This window comes from Apteryx mantelli, chromosome 8 (genome assembly GCF_036417845.1).
Source record: "Apteryx mantelli isolate bAptMan1 chromosome 8, bAptMan1.hap1, whole genome shotgun sequence".
NCBI lineage: Eukaryota > Metazoa > Chordata > Aves > Apterygiformes > Apterygidae > Apteryx > Apteryx mantelli.
The window spans coordinates 12206013-12232524 of NC_089985.1; the positions used below are offsets into that span (position 1 = coordinate 12206013).

At 51.4% G+C, this 26512-nt stretch overlaps 3 protein-coding genes across 4 annotated transcripts; 1 reads left to right on the top strand and 2 right to left on the bottom strand.

Moving 5' to 3' along the window:
• The first annotated feature begins 1489 nt into the window (after positions 1-1489).
• Positions 1490-12000, top strand: ALDH9A1 (aldehyde dehydrogenase 9 family member A1). Of its 2 annotated transcripts, XM_067300630.1 has the most exons (12): positions 1490-1521; positions 2505-2706; positions 3519-3664; positions 4878-5007; positions 5318-5452; positions 5926-6122; positions 6825-6965; positions 7713-7901; positions 9327-9414; positions 9802-9943; positions 10519-10631; positions 11045-12000. In XM_067300630.1, exons 2-12 carry the CDS (start codon positions 2529-2531, stop codon positions 11137-11139), a joined length of 1554 nt encoding a protein of 517 aa, XP_067156731.1. In that variant the 5' UTR covers positions 1490-1521; positions 2505-2528; the 3' UTR covers positions 11140-12000. The 2 variants fall into 2 exon arrangements, with proteins under 2 accessions (XP_067156731.1, XP_013809614.1); XM_013954160.2 differs by lacking the exon at positions 1490-1521 and having other exon boundaries at positions 2180-2706.
• A 244-nt stretch (positions 12001-12244) lies between these two features.
• Positions 12245-19425, bottom strand: MGST3 (microsomal glutathione S-transferase 3). The gene is made up of 6 exons (XM_067300631.1): positions 19385-19425; positions 17021-17144; positions 15265-15338; positions 14519-14576; positions 13143-13215; positions 12245-12475 (listed from the first exon to the last, which is right to left on the bottom strand). The coding sequence occupies exons 2-6, from the start codon at positions 17135-17137 to the stop codon at positions 12366-12368; spliced, it is 432 nt and encodes a 143-aa protein (XP_067156732.1). The 5' UTR covers positions 17138-17144; positions 19385-19425; the 3' UTR covers positions 12245-12365.
• A 2558-nt stretch (positions 19426-21983) lies between these two features.
• Positions 21984-26478, bottom strand: LRRC52 (leucine rich repeat containing 52). Its single transcript, XM_013954100.2, has 2 exons — positions 25854-26478; positions 21984-22243 (listed from the first exon to the last, which is right to left on the bottom strand). The coding sequence occupies exons 1-2, from the start codon at positions 26476-26478 to the stop codon at positions 21987-21989; spliced, it is 882 nt and encodes a 293-aa protein (XP_013809554.1). The 3' UTR covers positions 21984-21986.
• Positions 26479-26512: the final 34 nt, after the last annotated feature.

A 26512-nucleotide genomic window follows, 5' to 3' on the forward strand; every position in this document is an offset into this window, starting at 1 on the left:
TGATATAATCATTCCCTGGTGGTGGTTAATCATTATAACAAACTGAGAAGAACAGTTTTCCTAACCTAGGCCACTAAAGGTTTGAATTCTAAGAATAAACAAGGTTCTATGAAAAACAACTTATGACTACATGAAGACTCTAGTTTGGAGGAAGACAAGATGTCCTCAGTTCTGTTTCATGGATAACTTTAAAAAAAAAAAAAAAGAGGGGGGATGTGTTATATCAAGGTAAATAACTGCAGTCACCTCTCTGAAGAGGTTTGACTATTGCCGGCTGGTGATGCAAGGGGTGTTGCTGTTCTTTCACTGCACACAGTGCTCTGTTGATCATCTTGCACTCAGCTTTAGACCTGTTCATTTGCACTTTTTTTTTTTTACTCTTTTTACAAATTGAGTGTAGTCTTGGGTCCTGTCCCTGGTAGTAGCTATTAGAAGGTATTACAGAGGAATGTTTTAGAAACTTCATAGTAGGTGGTTGTGAAATAATCTGTCCACTGGGAAGATGGTTTTCAAAGCTGCTCTGTTGTTGTGGCTGGGATAGATGGAGCTGTGTCGTAGATGGGCAAGGGTGAGAAGGTGGTGTAGCCGAACAGAGGTGAAGTTGCTCAAGGCAGTGGCGATGGCTGGGGGGCGCGGGGGGACTAAGACCTCTTAAGTCTCTAGTAAGTCTTCCTTAGGTGACTGGCTTGTGCCCTGAAGCAGGAAGACAGATGTCTGCATCATCCTGTTCTGCTGTGTCTTAATATAACAGCAGATTATCTTGTTGTTAACGTAAAAAATAATGCAAGTAATACACTCGTGCTGGAGTGTTTGCTTTCCTGCTGCAGTGGGTCTTGGCTGTACGTACTGATTTGTTGTTTGGGGCAGGCTAAGCCTTTTAATGGGAAAGAGCCGTGTATGGCCCGCGCTCGCACTTCCATGATGTGCGGCCAGTTCCTCTTACACTATTGGGACTGCAGCGTCTGCAAATCTCACGTTTGCCGAAACACCTGCAACTTCGGCGCTACCTCGGGGTGCTGGGAGAGCCGCCGTGGTGAGGCGTCGTGACGAGCGGTACACCGGATGTGTACGGGGGCGTGCGGAGGCGGGAGGGCTGCGGCGCGCAGCGCTCTCCAGGCATCGCGCTCGCCAGGCGAGCCCGGCGTTTCTGGAAGCTGCGGGCGCGCTGCGGGCTGCTTTAACGGGGCTTTAACTAAGGCTGGACCAGGGGAAGTCGAAAAGAGGAGCCTTAGGAGCGGAAGGCAGGCGTGCAAGGTAAGGAAAGGGCACCCACGTTATTTATAAGCAGCAGAAGAGACCTGCAGGGTCTCACTGCCGTGCTGCCGCCGGAGCCGGGCCTTGCCCCGCAGCCCCGGGGCAGCGCCGGAGCCCGCGCCAAGATGGCTGCCGCCGCGCCCCCTCCTTCTGCTGGGGGCGCCGGGCGGCCCCGCCCCCGTGGGCGGGGCGGGGGGCGGGGGGGCCCCGCCGCGAGGTAAGAGCGGCGCGGCCCGGCAGTGCGCGTGCGCGGGGCCCGGCGGAGCGGTGAGCTCGCGGCGCGGCCCCCTGCTGGCCGGCGGCGCCTGCCCCGCCCTCTCCCGCCGCGGGGCTGGGGGCGCCCGGGGGCTGCCGGCTTGGGGCGGGGGGCTCGTCTGCGGGGGCTCCCTGGGGGCCGGGGGGCCGCCCCGTGGAGCCGGGGGGTCTCCTTTCGGGTTATGGCATGCTCCTGTGGGGCTGGGGGGTCTCCCTTCGGGTTATGGCATGCTCCTGTGGGGCTGGGGGGTCTCCCTTCGGGTTATGGCGTGCTCCTGTGGGGCTGGGGGGTCTCCCTTCGGGTTATGGCGTGCTCCTGTGGGGCTGGGGGGTCTCCCTTCGGGTTATGGCGTGCTCCTGTGGGGCTGGGGGGTCTCCCTTCGGGTTATGGCGTGCTCCTGTGGGGCTGTGGGGTCTCCCTTCGGGTTATGGCGTGCTCCTGTGGGGCTGGGGGGTCTCCCTTCGGGTTATGGCGTGCTCCTGTGGGGCTGGGGGGTCTCCCTTCGGGTTATGGCGTGCTCCTGTGGGGCTGGGGGGTCTCCCTTCGGGTTATGGTGTGCTCCTGTGGGGCTGTGGGGTCTCCCTTCGGGTTATTGCGTGCCCCTGTAGGGTCCTGCTGTGGGGTCTCCCTTTGGGTTATGGCGTGCTCCTGTGGGGCTGTGGGATGCTCTGGTGGGGTCTCCCTTTGGGTTATGGCATGCTCCTGTGGGTTGTGGGGTCTCCCTTCGGGTTATTGCGTGCCCCCGGTGTTGGGGTTAGGGGGTAAGCCCTCTGTGGGGCTGCAGAGCCCCCCGTTTCGCGGGACTGTGGGGACCTCCTGTGAGGCTGCGAGGTCCCCTCTGTGTTGGGCTCTGGGGTTGTCCCGTCCCCCGTGTTTGTAGGACCCTTGCCACGAGGGTATGGAGTCCCTCCCGCGGGGTTCCCTCGTGGGTTACGGGGCTCCCCTGGGGGTGGGCTCCCCGTCCCTGTGCTGAGCCCCGTGCCTCCCCCAGCAGCGCTGCCCTGGTCTGGCCCGGTCGATGCTGCTGCTGCCCAGGCTGCAGCCCCTGCTGCCGCGGCTCTGCTCCCTCCTGCCCAGCCTCGCCATGAGCACCACCGGCACCTTCACCCTCCACCAGCCCCTCAACTACCGCGCCGGGGCCCGCGTCCAGCCCGTCGACGGTGGGCAGAGCGAGGAGGTCTACGAGCCGGCCACAGGTACCCATGGCGCGGCGCTGCACGGTGCCACGCTGCCCTGCCTGCAGCGGCAGCCTGGCTGCGACCCGTTCCTGCAAGGGTCACGTGCCTGTGGCTTCGCCTGGGCGTCCGCATCGGCCTCTCGTCGGTGCCCGAGCACTGAATGTTTGATGCTATTAGGAAAACAGCTATGCCTGCAGGCGTCCTGAGTCCCTTGGTATTTTGGTACTTGTATTTCATTTCTCACCGCAACCCAGGCCTGTCAATACCTTTTTGGCAGAAAAAGTCAAAGTAGAAATCTGAGCGTCTGAACCTGGCAAAGGTCCTGATTTAAACAAAGAAAAACCAACCTGCAGCACATTAGTACTTGCTTTTTAAATTCAGGTTGAATTACATTTTCTTTTTGTGTTGGAGCTGTCTAGGTTTCTGCAGAATCAGTTACTGACTGTTTAACTATGCCGAAGGATATGTAACAGAGTCCTTAAGCCGGTGGCTGAAATACGATAAACTCAAGTGGGAAACAGAGGAAACTTGTAACACCAAAGTTGATTATCAACTAGAACATTACCGTGGAGAATGGCAGATCTTTTAATTCAGACCAGTTGAATAGCAGTGTCTCTTCTAGAAACCAACCATGAATCTGTTGAATTTCAATGGATCTTATATTTTGGGAACTATTGGGAACTATAGTATGAAGCTCTGTAGCCTGGTATGTGGTGATCACACTGAAATCTTTAGGTTGCAATGCAAGAATGAGTAAAGGCAGATGAACTGTGTTCTTTTGTGCTTTTCTTCTGAGATTTATATTTTATTTCTTGTTTAAATGTGCTCAGGTCGAGTGATAAGCAAGCTTCTCTGCTCCGGGGAGAAGGAGGTCGATCTGGCTGTGCAGAGTGCAAAGGCTGCTTTTAAAGTATGGAGCCAGCTGTCAGGCATGGAGCGGAGCAGAGTGCTGCTGGAGGCTGCCAGAATTATTCGGGTATGTTGTGGGAGATCGCCCCCCGTTTTGGAGAGGGGTGGTTTTGTCTCTGAGCTTTCCCATGGGTTAATGTGGCTGCTGCATGTTGACAGGGGCTGTGCTTCCCGGAGAAATGCAGGGGTTAAAAATCACCTTTGACCAGCACAGACAGTAGGTTGTCATGGGCAGGGCAACCAGCCTTATCCTACTATTCAGAGTCAGTTTATTCTTTACTTTTACTGGGCTTTTTTTCCCCTTTTTTTTTTTTTCCTGTCTGAAGTCCCCTTTCTGAAGCGGTACATACTTGAGCTTGAACTTCTGGGCCCTGCTGCTTATGCTTGTACCACAGGTCCATGTTTACTTAATTCTGTTAGAAGACATAAAACTGAAGCCATCCAGCCAAGATCTCGCATGGGTTCAAATTCTTTTCACAAGCCCAAAGATTAGGCCTCACTGCACGTGATTTCAAAGCTGAAGTTGCGTAAGTGTCGCTCTGTTAAACTTCCAGCTTCTCAGACACTGTTGTCATGTGACCAGAGCGTCTTGTTTCAGCAATAAAATCACAGGAATGTTGTATTTTTGTTAGACACCAGATAATACCCATGGGAGAAGGTAGAAATATGCTAGCTTTATCACGAACTCCTTTGTGAGCATGCGTGTTCTCGGACATCAGAGTTAATCCCCATCAAGGCACAGATCTGTAAGAAACTGGACTTCCTTTCCCCAGTGTGTGTTTGCAATGAGAAAAATGTTTTCTCTTTCTTCCAAATTTCTGTTTCTGATGGACTTCCACAGCAGAGTGGTATTTCTGCCTCAGAGATGATCTGGTACAGGACACTTCCCAGCTGTGTTGCTTTGTCCAGCCTTCACTAAGTCCTCCAAATTCATTTTGATCTTGCTCTTTGCTGTTCCCTCCAGATTAGTTCTGTGAACTCTAATCGCTGTTTACCAGGCTGCTTCTCAGTTCAGGTTTGCTGATCTTTTAGATAAACAGGGATGTTGAGCAAGACTGGACTGGTGGTGGACCCCACCAGTTGTCTGTTTGACGTTCCCCCATGATCAGTCACCACTGGCAAATTGATAAATAGCAATTGGGAATGTCCCTTTTAGAGAGGACTAGGTGGTACTGATGGCAGAGCCTGGCTTGGGACTTGCATGCTTGGGAAGCAGCTATCTCCCTGTGGAGTACTACCACAGGCTTTTCTAATATTTTGTCACTGTGCTGTGCTCACAGGAGCAGAGGGAAGAAATTGCCACCTTGGAAACCATCAACAATGGAAAATCCATCTTTGAAGCCAGAGTGGACATTGACATATCTTGGCAGAGCCTGGAGTATTATGCAGGACTGGCAGGATCTCTAGCTGGTGAGAACTTTATTGGAGTTTGGTCTGTAGCCTCTGTCCTGTCACCTGCATTTCCTGGTAACTTCCATGGCACAAGAGGATCTTTGGTTTCTCCGAGAGGTGGACTACTACTTTTTTGAAGATCTTTGAAGGATTTTCAGAGATCTCTACCTAACACTGCTGTGTTTTGTGGGTGCTTGTGTGCCTTCAGTGAACTTGCTGGGGTAGAAGCTGCATGTTCCCATTCTGGACTGAGATCTGGCCCCTGAAGCTCTGATAGGACAAGAAGGGGCTTTGTTCTTCTCTACCTTCTGGCTGTTTTTCTTTGCAGGTGAACACATCCAGCTTCCCGGGGGATCCTTTGGATACACAAGGAGAGAGCCACTTGGCGTGTGTGTTGGGATTGGAGCCTGGAATTACCCTTTCCAGATTGCCTGCTGGAAATCTGCCCCAGCCTTGGCTTGTGGTAATGGAGACCCTTCCCCCATGCAAACTTCTCCTTGAAGCCAAGTGATCCTCTGAGGCACAGTGATGTGGGGGATAAAGTTTCTGAGTCTAGGAGTGTGAGGAGATACTGAAGGATTAGAGGAGCCTTCAGGCTATTACCCTTGCAGGAAGGGAAAGGAAATGGAAATGAGAACACAGCAGATGCTAAGAGGACAAGGAGTGCATCAGGAAAAAAGTTGGTTGCTTGGCTTTGTACTAGACGAGGAAGGGTCTCTGGGAAAGTCTGCAGTGCAGGACCAACCGCCCACTATCTCCCAGCTCTTCCCAGCAGGAAAGTGCAGTTGTGTCATTTCAGTGGTTGCAGAGTGTTCAGTTAAAACTGTTCCTTCTCTCTGAGGGGTCTTTTGGGATCTGGAGAGACAAATTCATTACCCCCCCCCCAAAGCAGTTTGGGTGTTTAACCCCACCTTGCCTCTGTCTGGGTTCCCCTAGGTAATGCTATGGTCTTCAAGCCCTCTCCCTTCACCCCCATTTCGGTGGTGAGGTTGGCAGAGATCTTCACGGAGGCTGGTGCGCCCAAAGGGCTCTTCAACGTGGTGCAGGGTGGAGTGGCCACCGGCCAATTCCTCTGTCAGCACCCAGATGTGGCCAAAATCTCTTTCACCGGCAGTGTGCCAACTGGCGTCAAGGTAAGGGCACCTTTGCACTTGGGGACACAAGGGATTTGTAATGCCACCCAGCCTTCCTTCACTTGTTCAGCACCTGGTCATGGTGAGGTCTCTCTGAACTGTTGAAGGGGGTATCTGTATGGGGAGGAGAGCACATATAAACCGAGCAGCGCTGTGAAAGCATGTGCATGTTTCTGGTACTAATGGTTCAATTGAATTGCATATGAAATACCTCCTTTTAAGCAGAAGGTTAGTATCTGTGAATTTGTCATCTACAATTTGTTCTTCAAAAAATTAAAAGTCCCTTAAAAATCTTTTAGAAATAAATCATGATTTGGAGGAGGAAATGTTGCCCCTTGAATTTATTTATTTATTTATTTTTACTTGCATGTACCTATGGAGTGCAGTGATACGGGTGCAGTTCCATCTGTCCTATGGGCTTATGCCGAATGTACGACTTAATGCAAATGACTCCTTAGGTTTTGTCTGTTTTTACCTTAAAAAAAAAAAAAAAAAAAAAAAAAAAAAACACCCTCTGAGACTGTCCCCAGTCTGGACTAAAGCCCAAAAATCCCAGCTTGCCCTTTGTGCACACTGGTTGCTTCTGTTGTTCCTGAAAGTCCCTGGACGTGCGGGAACTCTCCTCTTGGGTGCCTCTTACCTCCCTCCAGTCTCCCCTTCTGTCAGTGAGTCGCTTGTCCATTCTGTCTTTGTTTCCATTAGATCATGGAGATGGCAGCTAAAGGGATCAAACCAGTCACCCTGGAGCTGGGAGGCAAATCCCCCCTCATCATCTTTTCGGACAGTGTCCTGGAGAACGCCGTGAACGGAGCCCTCATGGCCAACTTCCTCACACAGGGCGAGGTGCGAGTCCGCGGGGCAGGCGCAGCTGTCCCCACCGTGGTGGGGCTGGTTTGGGAAGAAACTGGCAACAGAGCCATGTTGTCGAGTTACAACAGCCTTGCGCAGTGAGGGACGCCCTGAAACTCCCATCTTAGTTGCCCTTTTTCATCTGCAGTTTCAGAAGGGAACCTCTTGCAGAAGCTAGTTGCAAAAGGGCATCTCGCTGTGAGCTTGCCTTAGCTAGTGCAGTGTCTTCTCAGAAGTGGAGCTTCCTTCTTGTACCAGGTTCTCAGCCAAGAGCAGTTGCTCCTGTGCCCTAGGCTGCAGTCCGGAGCACACTGGTCAGAAGAGACTGTGCTAGTTTCCACTGGAAGGGTGGTAGGTGGCAGTTTGGTGTGCTGAGCTGCAGCCCTGTAGGGGCTTTGTCCGTCCCAATTTTGGTATCTCCACACGTGCTGCAGATTTTGTGTAATTTTTCTGGCAAGCTGGCTTACCTGGATCTCCTGTGGGAACTGAGCAGTCTGCTCAAGTCATCTCCTGCTGGTGACCTGATACGTTTTTGCCAGTGGGTGGCATCAGTACCATTATGGCTAGCACGGACTGCTGAGTGCAGGCAGGGTAATCTAGTCTTCATTGCCGCCAGGGACAAGTTGGCTGTGTTAGCTGCTGTGGAGGGGTTTCTCTGAGCACCTCTGTAGCAGGAGCCTTGCAGGGAAGGACTGCGGAGTTGTGCGTGTCTTATTCTGAGCAGCTTGTCCCATATCTCAGGTATGCTGCAATGGCACACGGGTGTTCGTGCAGAGAGAAATACTGGATGCCTTCACAAAGGAGGTGGTGAAACACACCCAGAAAATCAAAGTTGGAGACCCACTGCTGGAAGACACACGAATGGGAGCCCTCATCAACAGGCCACACCTGGACCGTGTCCAGGGCTTTATCAAGCAGGCAAAGGAGCAGGTGAGAGTGTGATGCTGCCTTGGGACTGCCTAGAAATGTCTCTTTTTGTTGTTAGACTCACAGGCCAGCAGCTGCCTTCCCTGTCCCATGCCTTCCCAATTAAGTTTTTTTTTCTTGTTGTGACTGAATTACTTGGTAGGTGTCTTGGGAGTCACTAGATTAAAAGTGACCCAGTGCACATCTCTGAATCAGAGTTGCAAGTGACAATGCTTTTCAGATCCTGATGTTGTGAAGCTATACAGGTTGTGGGATACCCAATATTGCAGTGTGTAAAACGGGTGAATCCATACAGTTGGGCTGGTTGCTTTTTATAAGCCGTAGTGATATGTTACATATTTGGCTGTCATCTCAGGTTTCAGTTTTGTTGGTTGCAGAAAGAGCTTAGTAAGGATGAAAGGCATCTAAAGCAGCAATGTCCACCCAAATTGGCAGGCTGCTGGGAACAGTCTTGGTAATAGCAAAAAGACTTCCTCAGTCTTCATTTGCTTTTTCTCCGATTTTTATTGTAAAGTATAAAGATGCATTAAATGTCAGCCCTAGCTGTATGACTACCCATTTTGGAAGATGGGCTGGAAAAGGAGAGGTGTGAGTAAAGCTGGGAGGGGGTAAACTAGGATTTGGGAACAGGAAAAGGGCTGCAGAGGGAGATGTGGGGAAGATAAGAGAAACCTGTCATCCCCGAAGCAGTGTATCTGACAGGAAGGGTGTTTCTTGCCAAGCGGAGTGCTAAGGGACTGACTGACTCGCTAATGAAGGAGTTGGCACCATGTGAAGATGTGGAAGTTAATGTGATGCCAGCTGAGGATCTGCTTCCAGTTTTAGTTGCTTCCCTCCAACCTACATTGGCCCCTGTTAGACTTGCACCCCAAACCAGCACTGTTTGGACCTTTAGGATGGGTCACAAGTGAGAAGCTAAATTTGGCGATCATCTCTGAGAGCCCTCGGGTGGTAGAGGCTAACTGCAGGCTCTTTATTTAACATGCCAGGCCAGTAAGGGATATCACCAGAGCAGACTTGCATTACAGCTCTTTTGCTTCTTTAAAAACAGAGCAACCGGAAACACGTTTGTCTGAGTTCATGGCCCTGCACTGTGCATTGCGAGTGACTGAGATGGGCTGCAGGTCCTGGGGCTGCCAGCCTGCCTTGTGGTCAGGTGGGGAGCTCTGCAGTGTCCCTCTCCTGAACTGGGAGGGTTTGGCAATGAATCAGCTCCATGCTGGAGGCCAGTGGGGTGGTGGATGCACTCACCAGCCCACCCTGATCTGTTGACAGTCCTGACCTGGAGAGGCATCAGAGAGGGCACAGGCACAGTTGGTCTGATAGGAATGTAAGTCTAGCAGGGTGTATGGGGCCAGCCAGAGCAGCTGTAGCTGGGCAGGATGCTCCTGGACATGTGTGCCTACCTTTTGCTTGTCTCTCTCTCAGGGGGCAAAGGTGCTGTGTGGTGGGGACCTGTATGTGCCAGATGACCCAAAGCTGAAGAACGGCTACTACATGCAACCCTGTGTGTTAGGTATGATCCTTCCTATTCATGGTGGTGCAGTCTTCTGTGTGGGTGGATAGTGGCACCATGTTGCTGAGATCAGTCCCTTCTAGCAAAAACTGTGTTCAGTGTAACCCATCTCTGTCCATGTCTGTCTAGACTCGTACAGATGTAGTAGAAATAGCTCAGGTATGTAAGAGACTGCACACAGAGAAATCTCTGCTTTTGGAGGGTCTGACAGGATACACGCAGTTAGTGTCTCCGCTACCTTGAAATTCAGGATGTGATTTCCTTCTCTGCTAGCCAAGCTGGGGGGGACTGTGCAGTGCCAAGTACTTTTTTGGAGGCTGTGGGTTGCTGAACATGGTGGCCCAGCCACCAACTCTTCCTCCTGAAGCATGTGTGCTCTGCTTCCAGGGAACTGCACAGATGACATGACGTGTGTGAAGGAAGAGATCTTTGGACCTGTCATGTCCATCCTGCCATTTGACACGGAGGAGGAAGTTGTGGAGAGAGCCAACAACACCAAATTTGGCCTGGCAGGTGGTGTCTTCACCAGGTACAGCTGGGGAGTGTGGCTGGTGTGGGAAGCAGTCTGGGGAGGGGAAGTACTGCAGTAATTGATACCCTTCTTGCAGTGTCTGGCATGGGCATGGATGTCCTCCTCCAGGAAAGCTACTGCTAAGGAATGCCAGAAGGGGACTTTGTAAATGACTGCACATCTCCTCCCAGCTTGTCCTGAAGGGTTAGGTGGGCCCAGCTGTCCTTCAGACTCTTTCCAGTCCATGCTTGGCCTGCTGGCTGCCTTCCTGCATCTCCAGGAGATGGGTGCCAGGAGTCTGCCATGCTTCTGAAAGCGCACAGAGAGGGCTGTTGGCTGCCTGCCTGCCATAGTCTGCTTTGCTGGTGTCCTTGTTCTGCTCTCTGTATCTCAAATGCTATTTTGAATGTCCTTGGGAATAGGTGCCACATCCTTTGAGCAGGCAAAGAAAGAGTAGGGCAGGTCAGGCTCCAGAAACCACCTGCTGGTGACCTCGTTGGGAGTCTTGTGACCTTTCTCAAAGGGGGCTGCCAGCAGGCTTGGGAGGAGAGGATGGAAGGGAAGGCTCCAGCTGAACTGCCCTTTTCTGGCAGGGATATCCAGAAGGCTCACAGGGTAGTGGCTGCTCTCAAGGCTGGAATGTGCTTCATTAACAACTACAACATCAGCCCTGTGGAACTGCCTTTCGGAGGATATAAGGCATCAGGTAAGCTCTGGCCCAGGGAAGGCAAAGCCCCCTTGTACACAGGGGATAAGGATGTGCCTGTTTCTGTGATGGCAGATGTGAGTGGGCTCTTGGTAGGGCAGCAGAGCACTCTGCTGTGCCTCTCAGAAATGAATGCCATGCTAGGAGCTGATAGAGAAGCTGGAGTTTCGACTACAGCTCTGTACTGAGAAAGCAAGGAGATGAGTTTTAACATACATAGCCTTGCTTGCAGCTGAGCTCATCCGGTTATTACTCTGGGGATGATCAGAAATGCCACCGTGGGATAGTGCTGCACTGGCACTGAGCGCGTGGCTCATGTTCTCCCTGGTATGACTGCGTGCTGGTTACAGAGGGTGTGAGTTGAACCTGGCACTGCGTGGAGCTGTGCTCTCACTTCTGGCTTGTCCTTGCAGGATTTGGCAGAGAGAATGGGCGGGCAGCCATCGAGTATTACTCGCAGCTGAAGACGGTCTGTGTGGAGATGGGTGATGTGGAATCTGTGTTTTAGTGGCTCTGGGGCCTTTCAAGGGAGCATCAGTCAGTTCTTGCCTGTCAGCCGGAGATGTGGATCATTTACACAGCAATAAAGTGCTCTAAAATTTTAAGTGCCTCAGGGGAAAGGAGGGGCAGAGTTGGAGCAGCGTTTCACCACCCTGATTCTGCAAGGGAGAACGTACACATGGGGCTTACTCTGTGGTTCTGCTCTGTCATCTCTAGAGGTGGGAACCTCAAACTAGGAGGCAGCAATGGGGTTTTCATCAGTAGCATGTGCTGCTAGTGAAGCATTATCACAGGCTTTTCAGGGGCAGAGACCCAGCCCAGGCTGCTCCCCCCCGCTGTGTGCTGTGACCCCCATTGTCCTCCACCCTCAGTCAACTTTGGTTTTGGCATCTTAACAGGTATCACTCTACTCAATGCGCATGTAAGCTCTTGGACACGTTGATGTCCCATAGCTGTAGGCTCTGCCTCTTCCCTGATGAGATAAAAGCCTTAAGGGTGGGACTGTGTTTTTCTTCCCCTTTTCTTTTCTTCCCTTTAGCCCACTTGTGAGCAGAACTTCTGTTTTTTTGCTGTTTTTTTTTTCTACCTGTGTCTCACCTCCAAGGTGAGGATATTCTGGGGATGGTCAGCTGATGCTTTCTGGGACAGCCATGGCCACACAGACTGTCTCCACACACACACACTAAAGACAGACCACAGCAGGAGTGGTAGCAGGCTCTAACATAGGTGATAGATCATTGCCTGTCTTAAGTGACAGCTATTTGACTCTCTTTCTAAAGGCCTGTTGTTCTTTATAATCATGATTAAGCAACTTTGTTTGTCTACATCTTTTGTTTAATAATCAAATAAATGTTAGTTCTGCTTGAAACATCTCATTGGAGAATGATGTGAATCAAGGGGCCCAGAAATCTACTCTGATAGAGAGCAGGGCTGTTGCTGTATCGGTTAAGCAAACAGGTTGCTAGATGACTTTTCAGTCAGCTTTCAGTCCTGAAAGCTAGAAGAACAACTCTGCTTGACAGGTGGATTTCTGTGGGCCTACAGAACAGTTGTTGTTCTTGCTTTCTGCAAAACTTCTCAAAAAAGCCTTCTATAACTTAAGAAATAAGATCTAGAATTGACAGTTTCATTTTATTTAATGATTGGGGGGGAGAACAGATTGGAAAAGAAATGTTTTAAAAGAGAAAATAAAAAAATCTCTTCAGTTTCCCAAGCAGCCATTGAAATGCTCAGTTACTGCTGGCAGACCCAGCCGAGGTGCTGGAAAGCTGAGTGTACCCCTGTCCCCACCAGTCCGATGAGCGCGGCTGAACCAAAGGCCCCTCTCATTCTCTTTTTAGGATCTAGAAAAAACAAACATGTTTTATCAGTTCAGCAGCAGTACCCAGCTTCCTCGCGCGGGTCGCTCCCAGCTCTGCAGGGCAGCAGCAGGGAGGCTTACACCCTTCCCCACGCAAGCTTGACTTGTTAGAAGTATGTTTAGCTTTGGCTGACCTTGTCCTCACCTTTAAGAAACAAAGGCCAGGAAACCTCTGTGAACGTGACAGTTCAGAACCAGGTAAGGTGTGAAATCAGGTGCCCCCACCCAGCTAGGTTTATTTCAAGTAGTATGGGAAGAAGGGAAATAAATTAGTTGAATTCGGCTGAGCCCTTTCCCTTTGGTAAGGGAATATATGCTCAATAGTATAAAACGCCATCACTCAAAGACTAGCCCAGCCTGGAAATTAAAGAGGGAGCAAAAACTAGACATTAATCTCAGAGCACAACAGCAGCTACCTGCTTGTGGCATGTAGCTACCCTCAGTCTGTGCTATTCTTAGGTTAGTGATCTTTCTAGCAGTAGGACAAGCGTAACGCAGAGTCAGCAGTCTGCAGACCTGCATTTTCCCTCCGCCCTGACTGGAAGCTTTATGCTGCCTCCTTGATGTGAGCTGGAGGAAAGAGCCCTGAGGCCACCATGGGAGACTTCAGTTTCCGAGCACCTTCCGTGTGCTACAGGTTAAGGACTCACCTCCTGTGTAGTAGCCATAGGCATAGAGGACTCTCCCGAGGATCCAGGCGATGCCAAGCCCTGTGGCAATCCGCTAGATAGAAAGGAGAAGAATTAAAGGTTTCGGGGATCTGCATCTTGCACCTGCTCAGCAGCTTGGATAGCAGCCCTGCTTCAAGAGAAGACCACCAACTACAGTGTGGGTCCTCACCCAGCTAGGACAACTGGGAGTTAGCCTGGGAAAGGTGCACGGCTGATGCAGTGTGCTAGGTTTGTATAGGAGTCATTTCCATGATGCCTGGGGGGGGGGAGAACCTGTGATGTACTACAGAGTCTTGCTGCTTTGCAGTGCAAAACTTCCCGCGCCAGGAAGAGCTTATACGTACTAGTGCATTACAGCGTGGGTTTAGCAGGCTGGGTAACCCTACTGCTACAGCTAGTGCAATTGCACCTGGAGAGACACTGGCTGAGAATATTTGCTCCTTACCAAGGAACTGTGACATCTAGAAATGATTAAGTCATACAGGCAGCAAGTGCTAAACCTTGTTTGGTCATGACCTGATTAGCCAAGCTGGACCATGTACCAGGATTTTGGAGGCAGCTGTTGCCTTGAGCCTCACCCCACTGCTGGAAGCAGGTTTTTCCTATTGCCAGTGTTACAAACTTCCACCTCGTCTCTTAATTTAGAGCTTGCTGCAACATGGCTACAGTTTGCCAGACATCACTAGATTTGTCTATGCTGCTCTTTCCCTCTCTGAGAAGGAATATTCAGGAAGGACCTGATTTGTCTAGTGGCAGTGAAGAAAAAGCTACTGGTTTCAGCCTGTCCCCCACACACCCCTCTTCAAGACTTTTCTACATCTTTAATTTAAAAATGATCCATTTTCTTCTGACTCCTCCCCCCTCCCTGTGCCTCCTTTGGTGGTGAAAGTGGTGGGAAGATCATCCTGTTCCCAATCTATTCCTGGCAGAAAAACTCTTCTTGAAAAAATTGCTTAGAAACGTGGAAAAAAGGTTCCCACCCTCTACAGCTTCAGGTACTGAGTAGCCCTGTTGTCTGCCCAGCAGGACCCTGCAGGACCAGGAGGAGCCTGGCAGGGTTGGAAGGACTCCCCAGAAGTTTGTTTGTCTAACAAGGCACATATAGGGGAAGGAAGGGGCGTAATGGCTGAAGCGCTACAAGCATCCATAATGGGTCTATTAAATATTTGTAATTCCATGCACACAAGCTTCTACCACTGCATTTCTAGAAGGGGCAGGCCATGAAACATCATGGGGGCTAGCAAAGCAGTCCGCTGCTTCCGGAGATGCTTGCTTGGCCTCCTGCCCCCCAGCCCCATGTGGGGGGCAAACAGCAGAGTTTAGTCATGCAGACTTGCTGTACCAGCATCACTTACCGGGTGGTAGACTCCACCGGTGGCTAAGAAGAACAGGAAGGACGGGTAAACTTCCAATCTGGAAATGAGAGAGGAGGGTTTGTGTCCGTTGCTTATAAAGAGATCTCTGCAGAAATGCAGAGAAGTGCAGCAGCACCTGCTGAGGTTCCTGCGGGGCCTGACTGTTGGGAGTCTCCGTGCACAGGAGCGCTGTGCTCAGTGCTGTGGCCAGAGATGGAGGCACGAGGGAATCTCAGTGTGCACAGACTTTTAGGGACTTCCCCCCTGTTTGCACCGCTGTCCAAAGCCCCCCACTCTTTCCACTTTGTGCATTAAGCCACTGCTAAATGCTGCCTGCCACCAGGCCCAGGAGGAGGAGTTCCTCCCAGCACACACCAGATGTGCTGTTTGCAGCCTAGCCACCTTGTACCTACAGGCCATGTGCTCTCTGGGGAGGTCTAGGCAGCAGAACAGATCAGCAGCTCCCAGACACAGTGTTGTGGAAACAAGATTCCCAGTGTCTTAAGGTCCACCCACGGAGATAAAGAGCCAGGCCCTGGGGAAGAGGAGGCTGCTTCACTGCACTGTCTCATGGTTTAAGGCAGGGTAAAGAACCAGCGCTGCCTTGCTACAGACATTACACAGCCATGTGTTTTCCTCAGGTGTGGAGCCTGAAACCAAAAACTGAGTAGCAGTAAGGCCCTAGTTGTGGGCCCAACTTCACAGCCCTGTTATTTTCAAGACCTGTGTTCATATGTGGTACTTACGTGTTTTGGTGAGCGCGCTGGATGCAGTTGAATATATGCCCGTGTTCAGCATCTGTGCTATACATGGTTGGATACTGTCAAAAAACCCAAAGGGAAAGCATGAGCCGAGAGCGGTCCTGCCTCCGGAGCCTGGCGCTCTCCAGCAGGGAGGCGCCTACCCTGGAGCACCCTTCCCCGGAGAGCCCGGTGCTTTGTTAGTGCTGGCAACGTGCAGCTCTCAGGCACTGGCAGGTTACAGCCTGCCTTCCTGCCCCACGGTCTGCAACTGCTGCGTTGCTGCCTGACTCCCTTGAGCAACCTGCAGGCCCTGGGCAATGTGACAACCTTTTAGCTACCCCAGCTTTGAACAGAAGATAGCCAGGCACGGGGAGACCTCTCTGTTGAACTTCCATCCCTCCGGAGTGAGGAGCAAAACCACAGTACTGGGGACACTGGGAGCCCTGGTGCTGTTCTCAGGCCTCCTCTGGGAAGGTGGCAGCAGACAGCACCCAGGAAGAGGCTAGGAGGACACTGCAAACCTGAGCAGCCAGCAGGAGCTGTCACCTGGCTGCAGAGGCTTTCCCAAGCCCTGTGCACCCTGTGCAGTGCTGTGCACCAGGCACACAGGGTAGCTACGTTTACTGTAATCCTGGCTTCACTGCAGCAGAGCGGGGGGACACCCCGGTGTGCACCCCAGAGCCTGCAGCTGCCTGGCGCGCACCCATGGGGCTGTCCTTGCTCCCGCTCCGTCTGCCGTTTCCCAGAGTCACGTGGAAAGGAAGTGTTTGCATGAGAGCGCCCAAGTGTTGCAGCGGCCTCTGCGTGCCATCGCCCTGACTCACAGACCCACTGGCCGCCCCCACCCAGCTCGCACAGCCCTGCTTGGCTCGCGGGCTCCATGCTGGACACTGAGGACAAAGCCGCTTAAAAGGATTCTTGTGATAGGTCTCAAATGGTCCCTCCGAGTTTGATAAACCCTCCTGCCTTCTTCGTAAAGTTCCTCTAAGATCCCTTCCCCTCACATTGCATCTGCCTTCTTTGCAGGGAAAAGCTCTCCCCCAGAAGCTGCAGAGTACGGATGTTACAGGGCAGGGCCGTGTGCTTGTTGCTCGTCAGTGTTTCCAACCTCAAAACCTTCATTTTCCGTGGCCTCCGCTTGGTGCCAAGCAGCTGATCTGCCAAATCCTGAGCTCCGTTGTGCTGCCTGTGCTCCAGTTTGGAGAGCCGGAGCAGCAGCTCCATCCCTCCTACACCCATGTGGTGGGGCAGGAGGTGTTGGAAGGTCACCCCAAAATAAACAGGGTGTCGCCTAGCTTATCGCAATGCTAGAGCTAGGGAAGGCGTGGGCTGTGCACCTTTCTGGGGTGGGGAGGGGAACACGCAGGGCTGGAGCAGGGAAACTGCGGCACCTCTGCAAATCAGCTCTGTCTGACCTTCTAAGTTAATAGCCCCATCTCCTTCAGGGGAAGCCCTAATGGTGCAGATTGCCACCGCAAGACTGCCTGCAAGCAGTGCTGGGGAAGAAAAGGGGAGCAGGACTAGCACGGAGCCAGCTAGGCCTCTACCCCGCCAACAGCACACCGGCCCTAACCCCGTGCGGACCAGCGAGGACGGGGCAGCTGCTGTCGCGGCGGCCCGTACGAGGGGCCGAGCCGCCGGGCGGTGCTGCGTCCGCCAGGCCCGAGGCTCTCCTGCCTCGCCAGCGCTGGGGGTGCTGCCCTCTTGCCGGAGAGCAGCCCCCTCCGGCCCCCGGTGCCCTGAGAAGAGGCAGGCTCACCTCCACGTTGTACTTCTTGCGGGCCTTCCCCACTTTCACCGCGAGGTGCGTAACCAGGACGAAGCTGGCGGCCCCCGTCAGGATGACGTAGCCGTACTCCTTGGAGAGAACAACCATCTTGGCACTGTGGGATTGGAGAGACCGTTACTGCTTGGGGGTGCGACGGGAGAAGAGGCAGCAGATTACATGCAGGAGTGTGCGTGTGCGGAAGAGTCGCTGAGAATGGACCTAAGTCCTCCTAACCTGGGGACTGCCTCAAGGAAGGGAGAAACTGTGAGTTGGAGTTTTCACCTAGGACTCTTCATCCTGGAAAACGGGCAAGCTGGGAGGCGTTCAGTAAGGTGTGCAAAAGCTAGAGAGGGCGGACAGACACTGATTGTTCACTGCTGCTTCCAACACCAGAACTAGGGGTCGTCACATGAAGCCAGGAGGAGACAGATGCAACCCACACCAAGGGAGGTTTTCCTGCAATGGGAAATAGCCCTGTGGAGCTCCTTGCCAAAGGATGTTGTGGATGCAGGCAGTTTTCATGAATTCAAGGGGAGACTGGGCAAACACTGGGTTCATTTGGGGCTTATTATATAGACAAACTACAACAGGCTCAGAAATCAATCCCCTGAGCTGAAAGGAGTTGGGCTATGTGAACTGTTAGTCTGAACCGCTGAGGCCATTACTGTAAAACAACAAAACCCACCACAACAATAACAACAATACTAGAACCTTTTCAGCAAAGAGGCTTTGCAAGGTCGGCAGCTCCAAGGAGCCGGCTCAGGGTCTCGAGTCGGTGAGCAGACCCCAGCAATGCGCAGCCGCTGGTACGTACCGACAGCTGTGCGAGCCCACCTGCCGTCCGGGAGACGCCAGGGCTTGTGGTTTGCATTTAACGGTTCTGCATTTCCTTGCGCAGACCTGAGACCAACGCACCACGTGGGAGGCTCATCTTGCAGGGTCCTGCCTCGTGCTGCCCCGTGCTTCTCCCTCCTTCCTGCTCCCCCGCCTGCCGAACGCCCTGTTGGCCTGCGCTGCTGCGAGGTGCTCAACACCGAGCACTCTGGGACCCTCCCCAGCTGCAAACGAGCAGCAAATGATCGCCCTTGCGGCAACTGTGGGACACTGGTCCTGGTGCACAATCCCGAAGCCCAGATGTCTCTGTCCGCGTGACCTGAGACGGTGCTGTGTGGCACATCAGGGCAGAAGATGGTGGAGGCCTCTCTGCAGCACTGAGACGACTCCCTCCAAACCAAACCTGAGCTGATGGCTATTTCCATCTGGTGCCTCCACGATGTAGCGAGGCTTTGTGCCTCCCCCGCTGTCCCACCGGCAGAATCTGCTAGTGTGGGGGAAGACGTGCCACCATGTGCAACCAGCCTTCCTACTGCAACAGTGCCAGCACCCCTTCACAGGGGGGTCTTCAGGGACATGAGCTTTTTATCTCTCATTTGCAAAGGAATTATTATGGACAGAGCAAGATGAAGATAAGGGTTTTGTCCACGTGAAGTTTGGTAAACAGTTATTTTAGATTTTCAATGTTCTTCTTAACAACTAATAAATGCCAGCTGTACCTGCATGCAATGGAAGCTACAACCTGACAAATACACTGAAAATACAGTGCATTCTCCCCAGTGGTCATTTTCCCCCCTACAATTACAAGCCTGGTGGAGAACCAGCACCTAACAGCAAGGACCAGGCATCTTTCACAGTGCTAAGTTACAGACTGTGGTTTTATGGCTTTAACTTAAAAGCAAAGAGCACAATTCGGTCAGAGGAAATGCTGTTCAGCTGCAGCAAAGCTCTGCGCAGTCGGAGGACGCGTTAAGCCTGGCGTATTATGAAGCTGCTTCTCTTATGCCACTGGTACAAAACTGTACAGAGAACCTTTGCTCTACTAATGGGCAATTCAAAGTCAACAGGACCTTCAGCTTCTCTCTGATTATGTGTCCGGTGGCTATTTCCTGATTTCGATGGCTTCTGCATTTCAGCAACCTTTGCCCAGGGCTACAAGGGTGCGGAGCAGCAGCCCGAAGCCCAACTCCCCTCGCAGCGCGCGCGTTTCGGGCACGAGATCGTGCAACATGACACAGCACCGACCCAGCGCTGCGGCCGAGCGGCTCCCGGGGGCGCCGCCGCTCCGGCACGGGGACCCGCGCCCCGCCTGCCACCACAGCTCCGCTACTCCGAGACAGCCGAGGCGATGACACCCCCCCCCCCCGGGGGGCCCGTGCTGCGGTTCCGGCGCAGGGCAGAGGGGCTGCGGGCCGAACGGCCCCCGCCGCCCCCGCGCCTCTCGGCCCACGCAGGGTGCCTCGGGCCGCGCTTCGCGCTTCGGCTTGCTGCCGCCCGCCCGCGGCCGCGGCCCGCACTCACCTTCGCCGCGGCGCGGAGCAGCCCGGGGCGCTGCGCGACGGGACGGGGCCGTGGGGCGCGGGGCGGGGGCCGGGGGCGGGGCCAGGGGCGCGGGGCGGGGCCAGGGGCGCGGGGCGGGGCCGACGCCGGGGCGCGGGGCCGGGAGCGCGGGGCGGGGCCGACGCCGGGGGCGGGGCCGGGGGCGCGGGGCGGGGCCGCTGCCGGGGCTGCCGGGGCTGCGTCCGTAGCGGTCTCCCAGACCATCGGCTTGCAAAATATAACAATTATAAATATGTTATAATTTGTTCCTTTTCTAATTGCAGCCATACCCTTCAGGCTGATGCCGATTTTAAGTTCTTTTGTGAACAGTTTGGCATGTGCGCTGGTGAGGATCTGTGGTTTTGTGCATCCTCTTTGCTGAAGTCGTTGAATTTATACATTCGTTTTTAAGCTATGAGGCACCAGCTGGCCAGGCAGGGATACTCGTACGCCATTTCAGACTGCTGCATGGTACCGAATACTGTTTGATTATATTGTACTGAACTTCATGGACTAATCTGTAAAATTTTTAGCGATGAATCTGATACTGATTCATGCGATTCTGCAAAGAATTTTGTGATGCTAGTATCTTCAAGGACTTCACCAGGTTTACTCATGGGGGGGGGGCGTTATTACAGTTACCTGAGTAGATAGTTTTCTATCACAGTCTTTACAGACCTCTCCAGTATGTGTATACACACACAAACCTATGTATATCTTCAATTAGACTGCACTTCTGTGTCCCCTCTTGCCTATTTGGGGCATATGGATTATACCAAAGATCACTGTATGGTAATTTCACTTTTGAGTCACAGTCTACAGACAGGTCACAGTTTAATGGTTATAAGATAGCATGTTTACTGTGCTTAATGAAATTTTCTCGTGCTTTTCCCTTTTATTTCATCAGATCCAGCTGGTATCAGACAAAGAAGCCAGCGTTTCGCATGTGGAGTTGCTGTACATTTTCATGCAAACAGATACCTCCCTTGGCAATTAGCAGTGTTAGGAAAATGAAGGATCTTATTTACATCTCCCTTTATTCTGGTCTGTTTATGCAACCCTGGGGCTTTTGTATCAAAACACAAGTCTTTTCCAAGAATACTTTGATAATGTGTAGGCAATATATTTTACATTAAAAGATTCCAGCTTTAGTGATATGTGATACAAAACTTAAAATTCGGGAGGATTTTCTAGTTCTGTAAGGGACAAAGGTGTGCAAAATGTTCATAAACCAGTGGAGGTGTAGTGGGGTCCCACTGCAGGAGGACAGATGGCATCTTTCACTGTTGTCAGTGTAAGAAAGGAAGAAAGCAGGACACAGTGGGATGCCAGGTTCCTAAAAGTCCTAAGTGAGCAAAACACTTCAGCCTGTGCCAATCCAGTGTGTTTGCGGCCTGCTCAGAGCAGGCCGGAGGGTCATACCCTTCAGGAGCAAACCTACCTGCTGATGCCAGTTGTGGCATGTGAAGGATCTGGGTGCTCATCTGCTCGGGGCAGGGTAGGTGTGGGCATGCACCCCTCACCGGCCTGCAAGGGGCTTGTGGGGCTTTCAGGCAAATCACAGAAGTGCCTGCTAAAGGAATTAGGCACCTCCAGAATTTTAGTGACTGGTCAAAATCCTCATTTAGGCAATTAAATCCATTTTTGGATCCAGCTGAAGGGCTCTTCTGAAGGGCATTTTTTTCAACAGTTACAAAAATGCCTGATTTTTTCCCCATAAGATTGAGTCTCTCCATTTGACTGTGACATGTGGATGCTTCCTCTTTGAAGTTTCTCTGGGGAGAAAATTTGTTTCTTTCTTACTGAGCTCCCTAGTTCTAGGGGTGGGGGCCACACCCAAGCTTTTCAGAAACTGAAAGCTTAAACTTAGACTCCTGTGTTCACATTAAGGCTTGGAAACAGGTGACCTGATTTCCAGTAGGCTTTGGCACCCGCTACTGCTCACCGACTGCACAAAGGGCTCCTGCAGCCCGGGGCTTCTGGTGATGGGAGCATCTGCTTTAGAGTCTAGATCTAAATATAGGATCCTGACCTTACAACCCTGTTTTTAATCTCTTTGCTCGTATACCTGCCTTTCCACAGCAGGAGATTCTCAGATTCTCTGGGGCACCAGTGAGCCATCTGGTCTGGTCCCAGTAAGCTCTGCTGGGCTTTCTGGCCAAAAGACCTTGGTAAAGGTAAACTCCCTGGCGACAGCACAGTTTTGGGGCCTTTCCTGTGTCATGGAACATAACGCTTCAAGCTTGTTCCTATGACATGACAGGTCCCATGCTGACCCTGCTTTTCTGTGGGTGTCATACGGTAAAGGAGGAGTGTTAATGCTGCTGGTTGGCAGGTAGGCACTGTCCACAATTCTAGTGGCCACAGAATATTTTGTCAATGATGTCCTGCGTCCCTGTGGAAGAATAAATGTGGAGGTAGCAGAGTGGGCAAAACTGGAACATGGGGACTTTGTTCTCTTGCAGTTTTATTTTGGTTCACAAAAATCACATCTGGAGTGGGACACATAATATGCAAAAATGGACAGGAAGTGCCTGCTTTCAGGTCCCAGGACTGGCATTCAGAAGGATTTCTAGGGCCAATTCTAAGTGATTGTGTCTTCCTCTTCCTCTTCATCATCCTCCCCCTTTGCAGTGTGGACTTCATATATCACTGCACAGATGCCAGCCAGCCAGGCTGCCACAGTGCCAGCTGAGAATATACAGAAGCCAATGAGACACAGAAAGATGTAGTCCTGCTTGTGCAATTGGGTCAGGCAGTTGAACTGGAGCTGTGCCTGCACTGCAGGCATTTTCAAGCCACGTAGACCTTCTGGCATGTAGCAGGTGATGTTCTCGGCATCTGCAAAGGGAAAAGAAGAAGCAAGACTAACTTCTCTGTGCCTTGAGCAACAGTGGATAGGAGTCCTGCTAGAAAAACAGTGGAGGAGTTTCCTAAAGACTTTGAAAAATTTCTCCACACTTCACACTGCTTTCCCTCAACAGCCTAGATAAAAATACACAGTCCGTCACTTGCCAAACCACAACCACCAGGTTGCCAGAATGATCAGAATGATTTCTGTGTTATTGTCTCAACAGGAAGATATTGCCAGTTGGATTATACCACTGTGGCAAGCTGCTGTACCTGCACTGTTGAGTTCTGCTAATTGAGTGTTTTCATTTTAATAAAAAAGCACTTGTGATTTTTTTTTTTTAATCTTAAACACCTTCTGACATGACATAGGCTAAACTGAAAGAGGTCATTTTATGCTGGAGTAATGAGGCCTGCATCCAGAGAGTCAAGTTGGAAAACTAGGGTTGTTTGCAATTAGGCATCACCTACCTTGCTGTATGAAAGAAAAAGAGGAAACTCATCAATGATTCACTTCCACTGAAATAATGACTTTGTCCTGCCATATTGTAATATATGCTGTGAGAAAACAGATGCTGACTTTTCCCTCTGGAGCTAGTGAGGGCTGGGTGTGGTAGAAGGCACTGTCTCCTTTTGGTGTTTGTAGAAGCACAGTGTGGCTTCAGCCACAGCTGTCTCCTTCCCCTGGAGTTTTTGAAATCAGTGCAACAGACACAGCTCCTGTGACAGAGACATGTCAGTCACTGCTTGAGATGCTGGATGGGTGGTCCTTAGGGAAAGGGAGTAGGAGAGAGGAACAAGCAACAGGGGATTTATATTATATTGTATTATATTATATTATATTATATTATACATTAGCAAGTTGACACAGCTGCAGTGACTGTTCATGCTGATATCCCTCATTGTCTGGAGTGTAACTGGAGAGCTTGTTCTCTCTTACTCAAAACCATCTAGCCTTGGGAACTTCCTGTCAGCATCTAGGCTGCACACAGCTCCAACGGAGCAAAAACCACTGGCGCAAAGGTGTTCTGTGAAGCTGCAGTAGCTTTTTAAAGGCCAGGATGGGGATCTGCTTGCAGCAGTTTTCAGTGCTCCGGATTGCCTCTCAGTTACATCTGTCCCATCGTCCCTCTGCGCTAGAGCTGTCAGCTCCTGGAACAACCCTCATTTTAGGGCCACCTAGTCCTGACAAGCAGGGAGCTGCCTTTCCCTGCCTGGATGCAGATAGGCATATGTGATGCAGGGTTCCCAGCTTGGATACGCTTACCTGCAGCATTAAAGTTTAACACAGTTCTCACACCAGTTCCAGGAAATACAACACCTCCTGCTGCCTCACCCGCAGCACCTTGCCGGGATGTAGCAAAGCCTGACAGAGGAGGAAACTGGAGCTGCTTCCCCTGGCTACTGCTGACTCTTTCCGCTCTTTCTCCCTTGCTCTGATACACGCAAGCAGGCAGAGGGGACATTTCTTCCCAGTCCTAGCACAGTCTGTTCCATCTCCTCCCGGCCTCATCAGAAAGGTTTGAATAGGTGTCTTGATCTCTTTGGCTTTCCCATCCTTCATAGTATTGTGCAGGGACCCATACTAATACCTCCAGTCCTTGCTGCCACTTGCTTTTCTACTCATATCCTTCCAAACTGCCTGCAATGAGCCTTACTCTCCTGTTCAGGGCTTCCATGTGTTATCTCCAAACTACCTGGTGACTGCTCTGGATAGTCCTTCTTTACACTGTTCCATAACTGCCTGTAATCTGTATGAGGAAAATGAGTAACTTTACTGTCTACAGGGTGTTTACTACATCTAGATACACAAGACATCCCTAATTCTGTTCTCTCCTAACACCAGCTTCATTTGCCCTTCCTCTTTCTTTCCTATGTTTTTTTTGTGCCCCTTTCTTATTGATGGACAGATTTTCTCAAACAATTTTTCTTTTGTAGCTCTCCCTCAGTATTGTATTGTGAATTACTGAGGATCAAGCTTTTTTCACTAGTACAGTGATGTGTTCCTTTTCAATTTGGAAAATCAAATACAAATTTCACAACTGCAGAACAAAGTTTTACCCTTGGGACCAGTGTTCTTCTGGAAAAGAGAACTGGTGATTACCTCGCCTTATGAATACTCGATGTCTATGGTCCAGTTGTAGAATCTCTCAATAAGATGGAAAACAGCTGGATTTTGGCAACTCAGACGATGTAAGGAAAGAAGGCCCTGCCTTCAGGAAATGGCTTTTATTCAGGAGTAAGTGCTGCTCTGCTGCGGAAGTCAGGGGAACTCAAGCAAAAGCTCATCTGCAATGCATGTACATTTATTATTTTGGATAATTTAAAATAAAACTGAGCCAATTTGCTGGGGGATGCTGGAGGAAGAGTGGGAACATATGAAGCCCGTCAATCATAAGGATACAGAGACACTTTTCTGACCGCAGCCTTAACTTGCATTCTGTTTCACCCTGTCAATCACATTTCACCTGGGACCCAAACCAGAACCCCCATGGGAACAGCAAAAGTCTTTTGCTGAGTTCAGAGCATTTGGATCACGGCCTGATCCTGAGAACCAGTCAAATATACCTGCTTTGACAGCTAGAAGCACTGTGATAGCTGGAGATTATAGGAATTGTAATTTTGATTTGCTCTAGCACAACAGCTGCCATACTCTTAAGGAAAAATGCATTGCGTACACTCTTCACATACGGAAATGGGTCAGCAGGAAACGGTGTGATCATAGCCCCACTGAAGTCAGCAGCAAAACTCTTGCTGACTTCCACAGTACCAGACTTTTTCCTGGAGATCCTGTCCAGTGAGAGCTGAGAGCAGAAGAGGGCTGACTGGGTTTCAGCCCGGCTTTTTTTTTAGCACTGAGCAGAACTGCTGTAGAGGTTGTGCAAATGAGATCTGCCTTCCCGCAGTGTTGTGCGGGAACGGAGTAGCAGGAGGTGTTTGAGGTGAAGGGGGCACTGGCAGAAATTGTGGAGAGCTCAGGGCTGGAGAGGCTGAGCAAAGCAGGTTAGAATAGAGGCAGGAGAAGTGCTTCATGCATTTCCGTGGAGAGAGGGTTTTTTAACAGACTGTTACGGACGCAGTGATACTGCAGCAGCAACAAAAGATATGATCTACAGAGCAGATGAATAAAAGGCAGGAAAATCAGAGCAGTAGCTTTCTTTGCAGATCTCCCCAGAGCCTCCTCGGGCTCCTCGCTCTTGGCACTGCAGGCATAAGGTGCTTGTGATTCGCAGGCACAGTGATACCTCCTGAGGCTGGGGCAGGCATTTTATAGAAGTAGCAATATCCTAGCTACTGGCTACACTTCCTGATGCTTCCCTTACTGTCCTGAGGGTGTGAGCAAGTATGATTCTCTGTGGGATGGAGTGCATGTAACCCAGCTGCTCTGATCTGATCTGTGTTTAGTGGTAAAACCAGAAGATTGGACCTGCAGTTGACATGCAGTGGCACAACCCCATGAGCTGAAAGGAGCTTGTGCTGACTGACATCACCTTTCCAGTCCTTAATGTGCCAAAGTTTTGGGACAGAGAACAGAATGCCCTCTCTGTTCCACCCAGATCTGCAGGAGCAGGGAGAGGGGTCCTGCTTACACAGTCCTCACCTGGAAAATGAACGTTGCTCTTTGTCATCCAGGCAGTGAAGTCCAAGAAGGAACAGTTGCAGTGCCAAAGGTTGTCACTGAGCCCCAGAAACCTCAGGTTGGGCAGGTCACGGACAGTGCTGGTGTCCAGGAATAGTAAGCCAGTCCGGCTCACGTCCAGATACCTCAGCCAGGTGTTGTTGGCAAAGGCATCCTTCTCAATCTCCACAAGGTTGGGATTGTCTGACATCTTCAGCACCACCAGGCTGATGAGCTGTGAGAAGGTGCTGAAGGTGACCTGTGTGAGGTTGTTGAAGCTGAGGTCCAGGTAGACGAGCTTGGCCACACCAATGAAAGTGAAATCCAGGTCGTCCCCCAAGAAATTCTCCCGGCAGTCCAGATAGACCAGGTCAGCGAGGAAGCTCAGTTCCACTGCAGGCAGGTATGAGATCTTGTTTGTTGCCAGAATCAGCTGCCTGGTATCCAGTGGGATGGTCACAGGGAACTCCTGCAACTGTTGCCCTGTGCAGTTCACTTCCAGGTACTGACAGCTGCACCTGCTTGGGCAGTTGATATTCTCTGATGCCAGCCCCATCCCCAAAAGAAACATGAGGCTCAGGGGCTGGGGTCCACCTGAAGGGGACATGATCTAACACCTTCCACAGTGCGCAGCCCTTTAG

Bases quoted from the DNA above. Each gene is read 5' to 3' on its own strand.
- LRRC52 (XM_013954100.2), bottom strand. From the start codon at position 26,478: ATGTCCCCTTCAGGTGGACCCCAGCCCCTGAGCCTCATGTTTCTTTTG. The intron at 22,244-25,853 runs GTGAGGACTGTG...TTCCCTTTGCAG, and splicing joins GAGCAACGTTCATTTTCCAG to ATGCCGAGAACATCACCTGC.
- MGST3 (XM_067300631.1), bottom strand. From the start codon at position 17,137: ATGGTTGTTCTCTCCAAGGAGTACGGCTACGTCATCCTGACGGGGGCC. The intron at 15,339-17,020 runs GTGAGCCTGCCT...GTTTTTTGACAG, and splicing joins GCAAGAAGTACAACGTGGAG to TATCCAACCATGTATAGCAC. The intron at 13,216-14,518 runs GTAAGTGATGCT...CTTTCTATCTAG, and splicing joins CCGGTGGAGTCTACCACCCG to CGGATTGCCACAGGGCTTGG.
- ALDH9A1 (XM_067300630.1), top strand. From the start codon at position 2,529: ATGCTGCTGCTGCCCAGGCTGCAGCCCCTGCTGCCGCGGCTCTGCTCC. The intron at 7,902-9,326 runs GTGAGAGTGTGA...TCTCTCTCTCAG, and splicing joins TCAAGCAGGCAAAGGAGCAG to GGGGCAAAGGTGCTGTGTGG. The intron at 10,632-11,044 runs GTAAGCTCTGGC...TTGTCCTTGCAG, and splicing joins CGGAGGATATAAGGCATCAG to GATTTGGCAGAGAGAATGGG.